The sequence below is a fragment of the Malaclemys terrapin genome, chromosome 5 (assembly GCF_027887155.1).
Source record: "Malaclemys terrapin pileata isolate rMalTer1 chromosome 5, rMalTer1.hap1, whole genome shotgun sequence".
NCBI lineage: Eukaryota > Metazoa > Chordata > Testudines > Emydidae > Malaclemys > Malaclemys terrapin.
In genome coordinates this window covers 127053969-127065217 of record NC_071509.1, presented here as the reverse complement: position 1 = coordinate 127065217, position 11249 = coordinate 127053969, and the positions used below count along the sequence as shown (strand labels likewise).

The following is an 11249-nucleotide window of genomic DNA, read 5'->3' as shown; positions in this document are numbered from 1 at the left end:
GGAGGGAAGAGCGCTGCGGGGCGGGTTGCAGGGGGAAGGGGAGGCTCTAGGGGTGGAGAGGGGAGCGCTGCGGGGCGGGTTGCAGGGGGAAGGGGAGGCTCTAGGGGTGGAGGGAAGAGCGCTGCGGGGCGGGTTGCAGGGGGAAGGGGAGGCTCTAGGGGTGGAGAGGGGAGCGCTGCGGGGCGGGTTGCAGGGGGAAGGGGAGGCTGTAGGGGTGGAGGGAAGAGCGCTGCGGGGCGGGTTGCAGGGGGAAGGGGAGGCTGTAGGGGTGGAGAGGGGAGCGCTGCGGGGCGGGTTGCAGGGGGAAGGGGAGGCTCTAGGGGTGGAGGGAAGATCGCTGCGGGGCGGGTTGCAGGGGGAAGGGGAGGCTCTAGGGGTGGAGAGAGGAGCGCTGCGGGGCGGGTTGCAGGGGGAAGGGGAGGCTCTAGGGGTGGAGAGAAGAGCGCTGCGGGGCGGGTTGCAGGGAGAAGGGGAGGCTCTAGGGGTGGAGGGAAGAGCGCTGCGGGGCGGGTTGCAGGGGGAAGGGAGAGGGGAGCGCTGCGGGGCGGGTTGCAGGGGGAAGGGGAGGCTCTAGGGGTGGAGAGGGGAGCGCTGCGGGGCGGGTTGCAGGGGGAAGGGGAGGCTCTCGGGGTGGAGAGGGGAGCGCTGCGGGGCGGGTTGCAGGGGGAAGGGGAGGCTCTCGGGGTGGAGAGGGGAGCGCTGCGGGGCGGGTTGCAGGGGGAAGGGGAGGCTGTAGGGGTGGAGAGGGTAGCGCTGCGGGGCGGGTTGCAGGGGGAAGGGGAGGCTGTAGGGGTGGAGAGGGGAGCGCTGCGGGGCGGGTTGCAGGGGGAAGGGGAGGCTGTAGGGGTGGAGAGGGGAGCGCTGCGGGGCGGGTTGCAGGGGGAAGGGGAGGCTGTAGGGGTGGAGGGAGGAGCGCTGCGGGGCGGGTTGCAGGGGGAAGGGGAGGCTCTAGGGGTGGAGAGGGCAGCGCTGCGGGGCGGGTTGCAGGGGGAAGGGGAGGCTGTAGGGGTGGAGGGAAGAGCGCCGCGGGGCGGGTTGCAGGGGGAAGGGGAGGCTGTAGGGGTGGAGGGAAGTGTGCTGCGGGGCGGGTTGCAGGGGGAAGGGGAGGCTCTAGGGGTGGAGAGGGGAGCGCTGCGGGGCGGGTTGCAGGGGTAGGGGAGGCTGTAGGGGTGGAGGGAAGAGCGCTGCGGGGCGGGTTGCAGGGGGAAGGGGAGGCTCTAGGGGTGGAGGGAAGAGCGCTGCGGGGCGGGTTGCAGGGGGAAGGGGAGGCTCTAGGGGTGGAGGGAAGAGCGCTGCGGGGCGGGTTGCAGGGGGAAGGGGAGGCTCTAGGGGTGGAGAGGGGAGCGCTGCGGGGCGGGTTGCAGGGGGAAGGGGAGGCTCTAGGGGTGGAGGGAAGAGCGCTGCGGGGCGGGTTGCAGGGGGAAGGGGAGGCTCTAGGGGTGGAGAGGGGAGCGCTGCGGGGCGGGTTGCAGGGGGAAGGGGAGGCTGTAGGGGTGGAGGGAAGAGCGCTGCGGGGCGGGTTGCAGGGGGAAGGGGAGGCTGTAGGGGTGGAGAGGGGAGCGCTGCGGGGCGGGTTGCAGGGGGAAGGGGAGGCTCTAGGGGTGGAGGGAAGAGCGCTGCGGGGCGGGTTGCAGGGGGAAGGGGAGGCTCTAGGGGTGGAGAGAGGAGCGCTGCGGGGCGGGTTGCAGGGGGAAGGGGAGGCTCTAGGGGTGGAGAGGGGAGCGCTGCGGGGCGGGTTGCAGGGGGAAGGGGAGGCTCTAGGGGTGGAGAGAAGAGCGCTGCGGGGCGGGTTGCAGGGAGAAGGGGAGGCTCTAGGGGTGGAGGGAAGAGCGCTGCGGGGCGGGTTGCAGGGGGAAGGGGAGGCTCTAGGGGTGGACGGAAGAGCGCTGCGGGGCGGGTTGCAGGGGGAAGGGGAGGCTCTAGGGATGGAGAGAAGAGCGCTGCGGGGCGGGTTGCAGGGGGAAGGGGAGGCTCTAGGGGTGGAGGGAGGAGCGCTGCGGGGCGGGTTGCAGGGGGAAGGGGAGGCTCTAGGGGTGGAGAGGGCAGCGCTGCGGGGCGGGTTGCAGGGGGAAGGGGAGGCTGTAGGGGTGGAGGGAAGAGCGCCGCGGGGCGGGTTGCAGGGGGAAGGGGAGGCTGTAGGGGTGGAGGGAAGTGTGCTCCGGGGCGGGTTGCAGGGGGAAGTGGAGGCTCTAGGGGTGGAGAGGGGAGCGCTGCGGGGCGGGTTGCAGGGGGAAGGGGAGGCTGTAGGGGTGGAGGGAAGTGCGCTGCGGGGCGGGTTGCAGGGGGAAGGGGAGGCTCTAGGGGTGGAGGGAAGAGCGCTGCGGGGCGGGTTGCAGGGGGAAGGGGAGGCTCTAGGGGTGGAGGGAAGAGCGCTGCGGGGCGGGTTGCAGGGGGAAGGGGAGGCTCTAGGGGTGGAGAGGGGAGCGCTGCGGGGCGGGTTGCAGGGGGAAGGGGAGGCTCTAGGGGTGGAGGGAAGAGCGCTGCGGGGCGGGTTGCAGGGGGAAGGGGAGGCTGTAGGGGTGGAGAGGGGAGCGCTGCGGGGCGGGTTGCAGGGGGAAGGGGAGGCTCTAGGGGTGGAGGGAAGAGCGCTGCGGGGCGGGTTGCAGGGGGAAGGGGAGGCTCTAGGGGTGGAGAGAGGAGCGCTGCGGGGCGGGTTGCAGGGGGAAGGGGAGGCTCTAGGGGTGGAGAGGGGAGCGCTGCGGGGCGGGTTGCAGGGGGAAGGGGAGGCTCTAGGGGTGGAGAGAAGAGCGCTGCGGGGCGGGTTGCAGGGAGAAGGGGAGGCTCTAGGGGTGGAGGGAAGAGCGCTGCGGGGCGGGTTGCAGGGGGAAGGGGAGGCTCTAGGGGTGGACGGAAGAGCGCTGCGGGGCGGGTTGCAGGGGGAAGGGGAGGCTCTAGGGATGGAGAGAAGAGCGCTGCGGGGCGGGTTGCAGGGGGAAGGGGAGGCTCTAGGGGTGGAGAGGGGAGCGCTGCGGGGCGGGTTGCAGGGGGAAGGGGAGGCTGTAGGGGTGGAGGGAAGAGCGCTGCGGGGCGGGTTGCAGGGGGAAGGGGAGGCTCTAGGGGTGGAGAGGGGAGCGCTGCGGGGTAGGTTCCCGAGGGCGGGGAGAGGGGAGCGCTGCGGGGCGGGTTGCAGAGGGAAGGGGAGGCTCTAGGGGTGGAGAGAAGAGCGCTGCGGGGCGGGTTGCAGGGGGAAGGGGAGGCTCTAGGGGTGGAGGGAAGAGCGCTGCGGGGCGGGTTGCAGGGGGAAGGGGAGGCTGTAGGGGTGGAGAGAGGAGCGCTGCGGCGCGGGTTGCAGGGGGAAGGGGAGGCTCTAGGGGTGGAGAGGGGAGCGCTGCGGGGCGGGTTGCAGGGGGAAGGGGAGGCTCTAGGGGTGGAGAGAGGAGCGCTGCGGGGCGGGTTGCAGGGGGAAGGGGAGGCTCTAGGGGTGGAGGGAAGAGCGCTGCGGGGCGGGTTGCAGGGGGAAGGGAGAGGGGAGCGCTGCGGGGCGGGTTGCAGGGGGAAGGGGAGGCTGTAGGGGTGGAGGGAAGAGCGCTGCGGGGCGGGTTGCAGGGGGAAGGGGAGGCTGTAGGGGTGGAGAGGGGAGCGCTGCGGGGCGGGTTGCAGGGGGAAGGGGAGGCTCTAGGGGTGGAGAGAAGAGCGCTGCGGGGCGGGTTGCAGGGGGAAGGGGAGGCTGTAGGGGTGGAGGGAAGAGCGCTGCGGGGCGGGTTGCAGGGGGAAGGGGAGGCTCTAGGGGTGGAGAGAAGAGCGCTGTGGGGCGGGTTGCAGGGGGAAGGGGAGGCTCTAGGGGTGGAGGGAACAGCGCTGCGGGGCGGGTGCCCGAGGGGAGGGGCGGGTTCCTCAGGCCGGCCTGGCGTGTTGGGCCCCGCGGTGTCCATGGTGACTGCAGCCGCCGGCCAGCGCTGGGTCTCGAGGTACGGGGCCAGCCCGCATGTACGACCGGGCTCCGCGGGCGCTCACTCGGCCCGCGGGCGGCACCGAGGCGCATGTGGGGCCCGGCTCTTACCATCTGCAGCCCGGGAAACAGCAGAAAGCAGGTAACGGGGGGAGCGCCCAGCTTCACCCCCGGGCTCCTCCTGCGCCCCTGGCCGCCCCGCGTCCTCCGAGCCACTCAAGGCAAACCCTGCCCTGGCCCGGCCGCAGCCCGCCCCCTGTGCAGGGAGCCGCCGTCGCACCGACTACCCGGTGCCTGCTGCCGCTGCTAGGGCTCGCGGGGCGATCAAACAGCGCCTGAAACCACGCCGGGGCTGCTTCGAAGTGATTAAAACCTCAGGCAGGGCGATGTAGGACGGTGCCAGTCACCAGGCTGGGTTGCGCCCCCCGGCACTAGGCAGCGAGCAAATAATGGGTAGCCCGGCTAGTGCAGCTGAAACTGACCTTCACCGAGATCTGGTTCAGGTTCTGAGCTGTTCCTGTTAACGGCAAAGTTTGACCCAGAGAAAGGTCGGAGCATAGTGTAGGGGACATCCGCCTGGGTACGCTGCAAAAGGAAGAGTGCACATCAAGAGAGCTATCTCCTTGTGAAAGGGGTAGTGGAGACAAGGCATATGTCGTTTTTACTTCAGTATAGCTAATGGAGATCAATATATACCCTCCCCGTCCAGCCAGGATTTACCTGGACTAGCTACATTGAGGTAAAAACTACCTGTGCCATGTCGCTGCTAGGATTTTATATCAGGATAGCTGGTTGAGTTGGTTCTCAAAATGGAGATCATGTGATTCCTTTCTTCAACTTGAACTATCTCTTCTTTCCATATATTTAATCATGGTGGACCCGATTCATATCTCACACCAGTTTTACACTCTTGTAACAGTACTGACTTAAGCAGTGTTACTCCTGATTTGTTTCTGTGTGAGAGGAAAATCAGGCTCAGGCACTTTTTCCCAATGTCCTATACTCTCCCCTAAAAGAATACTTGTATATGGTGTTTTTGAATTCTGTTGGAGATGCGGCCAATCATCTTCTTCAGAGCCCATGAAAGAGGAAAAGTCTTGGAAATCCTGCAATGCAAGGTCCTAGGTTCAAAGTCCAGCCATCTGCCACACTGTTAAAATGATGGCTTTGTATTCAGAAATACCTTTCTAATTCTCTTGTTGAAAAACCTTATCTAATTCTCTATCCACTTTGACATAAATGTGAGTTCTCAGTAGGGTTCAGTGTGTAGCTAGGCTTTAATATATTTTACTAGAAGTATTTTTACTTCCTTTGTACTGAATAAAAGAAATAGGGTCTCCTTGGGTGGCTTTGAATTTCCATTTATGTTCTTTTCAACAAGAGCAAAGCTCTGCAACTGAAGATATAAACGTTTAGGATATCTGACAAGTTATTTTTTTCTCTATTTAAAGTAGGAATGACTTGAGAATAACTGTCTGTAGTATTGGGATCCCTCTTCTTTCAGCCTAATTAGTGATACCTTAGAAGCAGGTATATCGAACTCAGTTTCCCAATCAGCAGTCAAAAGTCAAGATGGATATAGGGTTAAGTTAATGTGTTCTTTTGTGGCAGTTAAACATGGATTAATTATAAGGCCATGCCAGAAATACAGACTTCATTAGGTTGTCCCCTAGTGGTACTCATCAGAGGTACAGCCTCTGAAAACACCAAAAAACCCTAAATTGAGATGCAATAAGATTTTACCTAATTTTAATTATCTTATTTGTATCTATAAAATGGTAAATTAAATGCAGTGTTTATCCCTTTTAAGCCATATAAGTGGTCTTAGCCCTTGAAGGCCATTTTGTGGATCTTACTAAGGAAAGTATTAGGGCAGGGGTAGGCAACCTATGGCATGCCAAAGGCAGCACGTGAGCTGATTTTCAGTGGCACTCACTGCCCGCGTCCTGGCCACTGGTCCGGGGGGGCTCTGTATTTTAATTTAATTTTAAATGAAGCTTCTTAAACATTTTTAAAACCTTACTTACTTTACCTACAACAATAGTTTAGCTATATATTATAGACTTATAGAAAGAGACCTTCTAAAAACATTAAAATGTATTACTGGCATGCAAAACCTTAAATTAGAGTGAATAAATGAAGACTCGGCACACCACTTCTGAAAGGTTGCTGATCCCTGTATTAGGAATAGAAGCAAGGAGTATTAAAAATAAACAAATGTAACATTTCTTCTTTTATTTGCTCCTCTTTCTTTACCTTCCCTCTTGCTGTTAACATTACCTTATCCCAGAAATAAAATGAAAAATCCACTGGAAACTTCCATATTGAACCTGAAGTAGAAGACTACATTGCATTTAAATACAACTAAAGTAAATCCCAGTTGAAAATAAATACAATTGTAATTAAGCATTACTTCATTTACAGGGAAATTAACTCAATTTTAAACACTTTTCTATAATTTTATGTATATCTATCCAACCTTACTACATAATACTTGCGGCATGCAGGATGTCAGACTAGGTGATCATAATGGTCATTTGTGTGTTTAAAATACAGGAAATCTATGAATAACTTTTTATAACATTTTTTTATACAAACTATCTCAACTACTTTATAAAGTTAAATAACATGGCTTAGAATTAAATAACAGTAGAGGGGGAGACAGAAATTAGGAGAGGTTGGTAAAGGAGAAAAGGCATGTTTTTACTCAAGATTTTAAATGAAAGGGAGGATCAATGAGGTAGAGAGATGTAGAAGGCTGTGAGAATTGGCTGCAGCTGCAAAGGAGGCAGCCCCCTCGCCAACAGTGATCAGATTATGTGAAGGGATTGAGAGGAGCCTAGTGTAATCTATATAAAGAGGGAATAGAGCAAGTTCATGGAGCATTTTAAAATCAGAAAAGGGAATTTTGAACTGGATCCTGAAATGAATGGGCAGTCAGTGTAGTTGTTTGAATGTGGGGGTAGTGAATTTGCACTTCTCTGTACATGTGAGAAGGAGGTCAGTAGCCTTCCATGGATTGATTATCTATTGCTTAATAGTCTTTCAGTCAAAATTGGATGTCTTTCTAGGTCAACTAAATCAATGGAATTAGTGCAGGAAGCATTTAGTGAAATTCTATGGCTTATGTCATGCAAGAGTTCAGACTAGAGGATCATAATGGGCCTTCTTGGGCTTAAAATCTGTTAATTTCTTCTGTGCAAGCAGGAACCTGAAGAAGTAGGGTTTTGAGAAGCTATAGAGAATGGGCTTTGGGACTCTGTTAGCTGCTTCAGATCTAAAATATAATTACAGTGATGGCTTTCTGCCTTATAAAATAGCTTTATAGTTTTTCAACCACACACTCTTTATTCTTTATATATTTCCCATCTTTTCAATGGAGCAGAAAAAATAGATGAACCAAATATTTTCATTACTGAAAAATAATTTTGATGCATATATAGGCTGTTTGCTTTCTCAAACTTTTGTAAGTGCATATGTTTTACTGGTTTTTTTTTCATGTCCCCTCACTTGCAGATGGCTATGCTCCATTTCTTTCTTTGTCAACTCGAGACTCTGCATTTACTATTCCAAATGCTGAGATTGATGTTCCAGGACCAGGACACTATGATATTTCCAAAGTACAGGTAAAATTATAGAAGTTGCATTAAACAAGTTAAGAGAGAGGAAATTTGCAACCTGACTTTCAAAACAGTAATAACAAGTGATGTTCATAACAAATTTCAGTTGAACAAGTCAATAAACACCCTCCTCCTAAAATTAAATTGTCCAAGAGACAGCATGGTGGGAAGTGATCATTTGGACAAGAACTTTTATTTATATACAATCCTTTCCTCCTCCTTATTCTGCCTCCTCATGCATCCCCCCCTTCTCCCCACCTGCTCTACTTCTTTCCCCAATGGAAAACTGACAAAAGAGTCCTTGATGCCCCCAAACAATGATGTTGCTGGATGCTTGGTGACAGTTAAAATTCAGTTTTTTTCTGAGTGCTTTTAAGTAGCTGTCCAACTCACTAGACGTTCTGTTGTTTTCATGCAGTTCACTTCCAGTAGTAGTGGGTACTTTGTGTATGGTGTAGGTCAAGATTTCTTGATGCCTCAATGTATTAACAGATAATATCATTTTAAAAGAGCGAAGACCCATGAAGTTTGAGTAATGAATGCTATATTGATTTTGATAAATGAAACTATGTAGTAATGGTTCCAGTAAGAATAAAGGAAATTCAGGTTAATGCTGGATGAATTATCTGAGAGCAAAGGAACCTTCTCAAGCTTGCTTGATAGGTTTCTGTAAACTCTATTACAGTGGTGCGCAAACTTTTCCAGTCATGCCCCACTTACCCTTCATGGAATTTGTTGCCCCCTCCCTCTATTACTCGTAATCTGAAACTGTTTTGGATTTTTTGCCAGGGCTCTATCCTGTAGCGGGACTGGGATCCCTCTGCCATAATAGCGGGAACGGGATAAAAATTCAACAATATGGGAGTGGATATTGCAGGGTGGGATGGGAGCAGAATTAAAAAATAGTCCTCCTGCACTGCAAACAACATGAATGTCCAGGATAGCAGCCACCACTTTCTGGCTGCCCAGCTCTGAAGTTAGCGCTGCCACCAGCAGCAGTCCAGAAGTAGGGCCACCCTTACTTCTGTGCCGCTGCTGGTGGCAGTGCCACCTTCCACAGGTGCTAGCTTCCTCCGGACCCCGGGATGTGCAAATCCCCGCTCCACCCCAGGCCCTGCCTCCAACCGACTCCTTCCCCCAAGCCCTCACCCCTGCCCCACGTCTTCCTGCCCCTGCTCGGCTGCAGGCCCCGCTGATCGTAGCGGGCGAGAGGCACTGGGAGGGAGTGGGAGGAGTTGATTGGCGGGGCCACTGGCAGATGGGAGGTGCTGCGGGAGGTGGGAGGGAGCTGGCTGCCAGTGGGTGCTGAGCACCCACTAATTTTTTTCCATGGGTGCTCCAGCCCTGGAGCGCAAACACAGAGTCGGCACCTATGCCACCTTTAGAGCTGGGCACCTGGAGAGCAGCACCTGCTGGCCGAGGCATTCATGTTTGTGGTGTGGGAGGACTGTTTTTTTTTAATCCCATTCCCGTTCCATCCTGCAATACCCACTCTATTTTTATCCCCCTTCCGCTATTATGAGAGTGGGTCTTGCAGGACCTATGGGATCCCGCAGGATCCCAGTTTCTTGGTGCCCCCTCAGAGAACCTCTTGCACCCCCGCCCTAAGGGGGAACCCCCATCTGCGCACCACTGCTCTATTGTATGTGTGCTTTTAGGATTTCAATAATAACATTAACATTAAAGAGAAGCTGGAATTTTATTTAATTCCTTCATTCTCCATTTATCTGAAAACATTGTTTACTTGTTAGTTAAATTTAAATCTAATAAATATATCTATCTGAAATCACATGTAAAGCTATAGAAATTAGATGTTTTAATGATTATATAGATTGTATCTGGCTGCTTTGAAGGTGGAATGGGTACCAGAAGCCTCCCTTCACCCCCATATCCATGCACAGTGATTGGCCACAATTGCAGTCCCTGAGCTCTTTTGAGTACAGAGATTTTATTCCTCCTAGCATTCTCCTGCATGTTCAAGACACTCAGAAGTGGATGGAGTGATGGTGGGGCTCCTGGTCGCCCTTCCTGTATCTGCAGCCAAAGCTGGCCAGATGTGTGGGGAGAGTATCCTGCTCCTCTGTATGCCAGAAGCTGAGGAAGGGTTCTGCTTTTCTGGGGCAGTACTGCCCATTACTACCTGCAAAGTGGGCCAGTGCCTATAACACACAGCTGAAGTTGTTATAACTGTGTATTAGAATTAAGTCTGCAAGTCAACAATCTCAATGTAAATGAATATTTTAAATTTAATTAATATGAGGTATTAAACACTTGAGTTTTACAGTTCACTTTTGGAATTAAAAGAAAACATGACTTTCATGCTATCTGTTAGCAATTATGAATAAGTAAAAGCAATGCAGTTAGTGTAAGCATTAAACAATTTCTAAAGTGAGCGGCTATTTTACAGTGGAAAAATTCATTATTATGGATATGTCATTGTAATGTAATATACTTGTTTTTTGATCTTCTCCATTGCAGACTCCTTTGACTTTCTGACTACAGTTTGCACCCTCCAGTGGGAAAAGGCAGTAATACAATCAATTTCATACTAGCATGCTATAACAGCAATCATAGTTAAAAGTATCAGAAGGTTTCTTCAGTGCTCTTCCTCACGTTTGGTCTTCCTGCTGAATCTTGCTTCTGTTTTAATTTGTAGTGTGAAGAATTAAATAATCCCTCAAAGTAGCATTTTTTTATATACTAATCTTTACTTTGTTTGCAGACAAAGTAATTGTAAATTAGCTGTGTAGAGAAAAGGTACTTAGGGCTTTGGCAGCACTTAGGCCTTGTCTACACTACGGGGGGAGATGGATCTAAGTTACACAACTTCAGCTACGTGAATAACTGAAGTCGATGTACTTAGATCTACTTACCCACGGGGTCCACACTATGCCATGTTGACTGGAGACGCCCTCCCATCGACTCCCCTTGCGCTTCTCGTTCAGGTGGAGTACAGGAGTTGATTGGAGAGCGATTGGCGGTCAATTTAGCGGGTCTAGACCGCCGATGTATCTATCGCTGCGCGTCGAACCCCCGGTAAGTATAGACAAGCCCTTAGAGTTGATTATCAGTCATCCAATGTGGAAGTTGTAGACAGTCATTTTCTTTTATGGCAGGTTAGCGGTGGGGGGAAATACTATAAACAGTGCACAAGTAAACCCGTTTTAGAAAGACATTTTATTCCTTTCTTCCCGGATACGTCATAATATATTATGTTACTTTGTTTAGTTAATGTCACACTAATACTGCATTCTATGAAATCTGACATAATGCAGCATACATGATGGAATGTGATATGATGTAAAACAACACAAGTGAAATGAAGTAAACCAAGCAATTTCTGACACTTTATGTTTCTGTAAAATTTGCATTTGTAGAGTAATTATAAAAATGCATTTCTGTAACTTCTGGTTTACTAATTGGCTATGGGTAAGTTGTGCTGTTATTGTCAATGATTTTCAGATACAGTAGCAGCACGAATGCTGAAATAACGTATTTGGTGCTCTTTTTAGCTCTATTCCCACAATATGTCTTAGTTCCCTTTAAATCGAGACATCAGGAATACCTCATTTCTGTTTCTTCTACTGTGTTCTGAAGAAAAAGGCAAAACATATTCATATTATGAGCCAGTCCTAACCCCTACAATAGCTGCATGAGTTGTAATTCTGCAAGTACTGTCTCAAGGTGTTGGGCATCAGTAGCTCCTCCCTCCCCTTTGGACTTCCTCCTCACACCCCTTC

General features: G+C 52.7%; 1 protein-coding gene across 23 annotated transcripts in view; it reads left to right on the top strand.

The window, feature by feature from the left end:
• Positions 1 to 3830: 3830 nt before the first annotated feature.
• The window catches only part of STPG2 (sperm tail PG-rich repeat containing 2), a 703121-nt gene continuing 695702 nt past the window's right edge, over positions 3831 to 11249 (top strand). For all 23 annotated transcript variants that reach the window (XR_008445059.1, XR_008445058.1, XR_008445057.1 and 20 more), the window contains exons 1-2: positions 3831 to 4031; positions 7406 to 7515. Coding sequence is in view for 13 of the 23 variants with exons in the window: in XM_054029557.1 (XP_053885532.1) it covers positions 3926 to 4031; positions 7406 to 7515 (216 nt within the window). In the remaining 10 variants the exon portion in view is untranslated. The remainder of the gene's footprint in view (positions 4032 to 7405; positions 7516 to 11249) is intronic.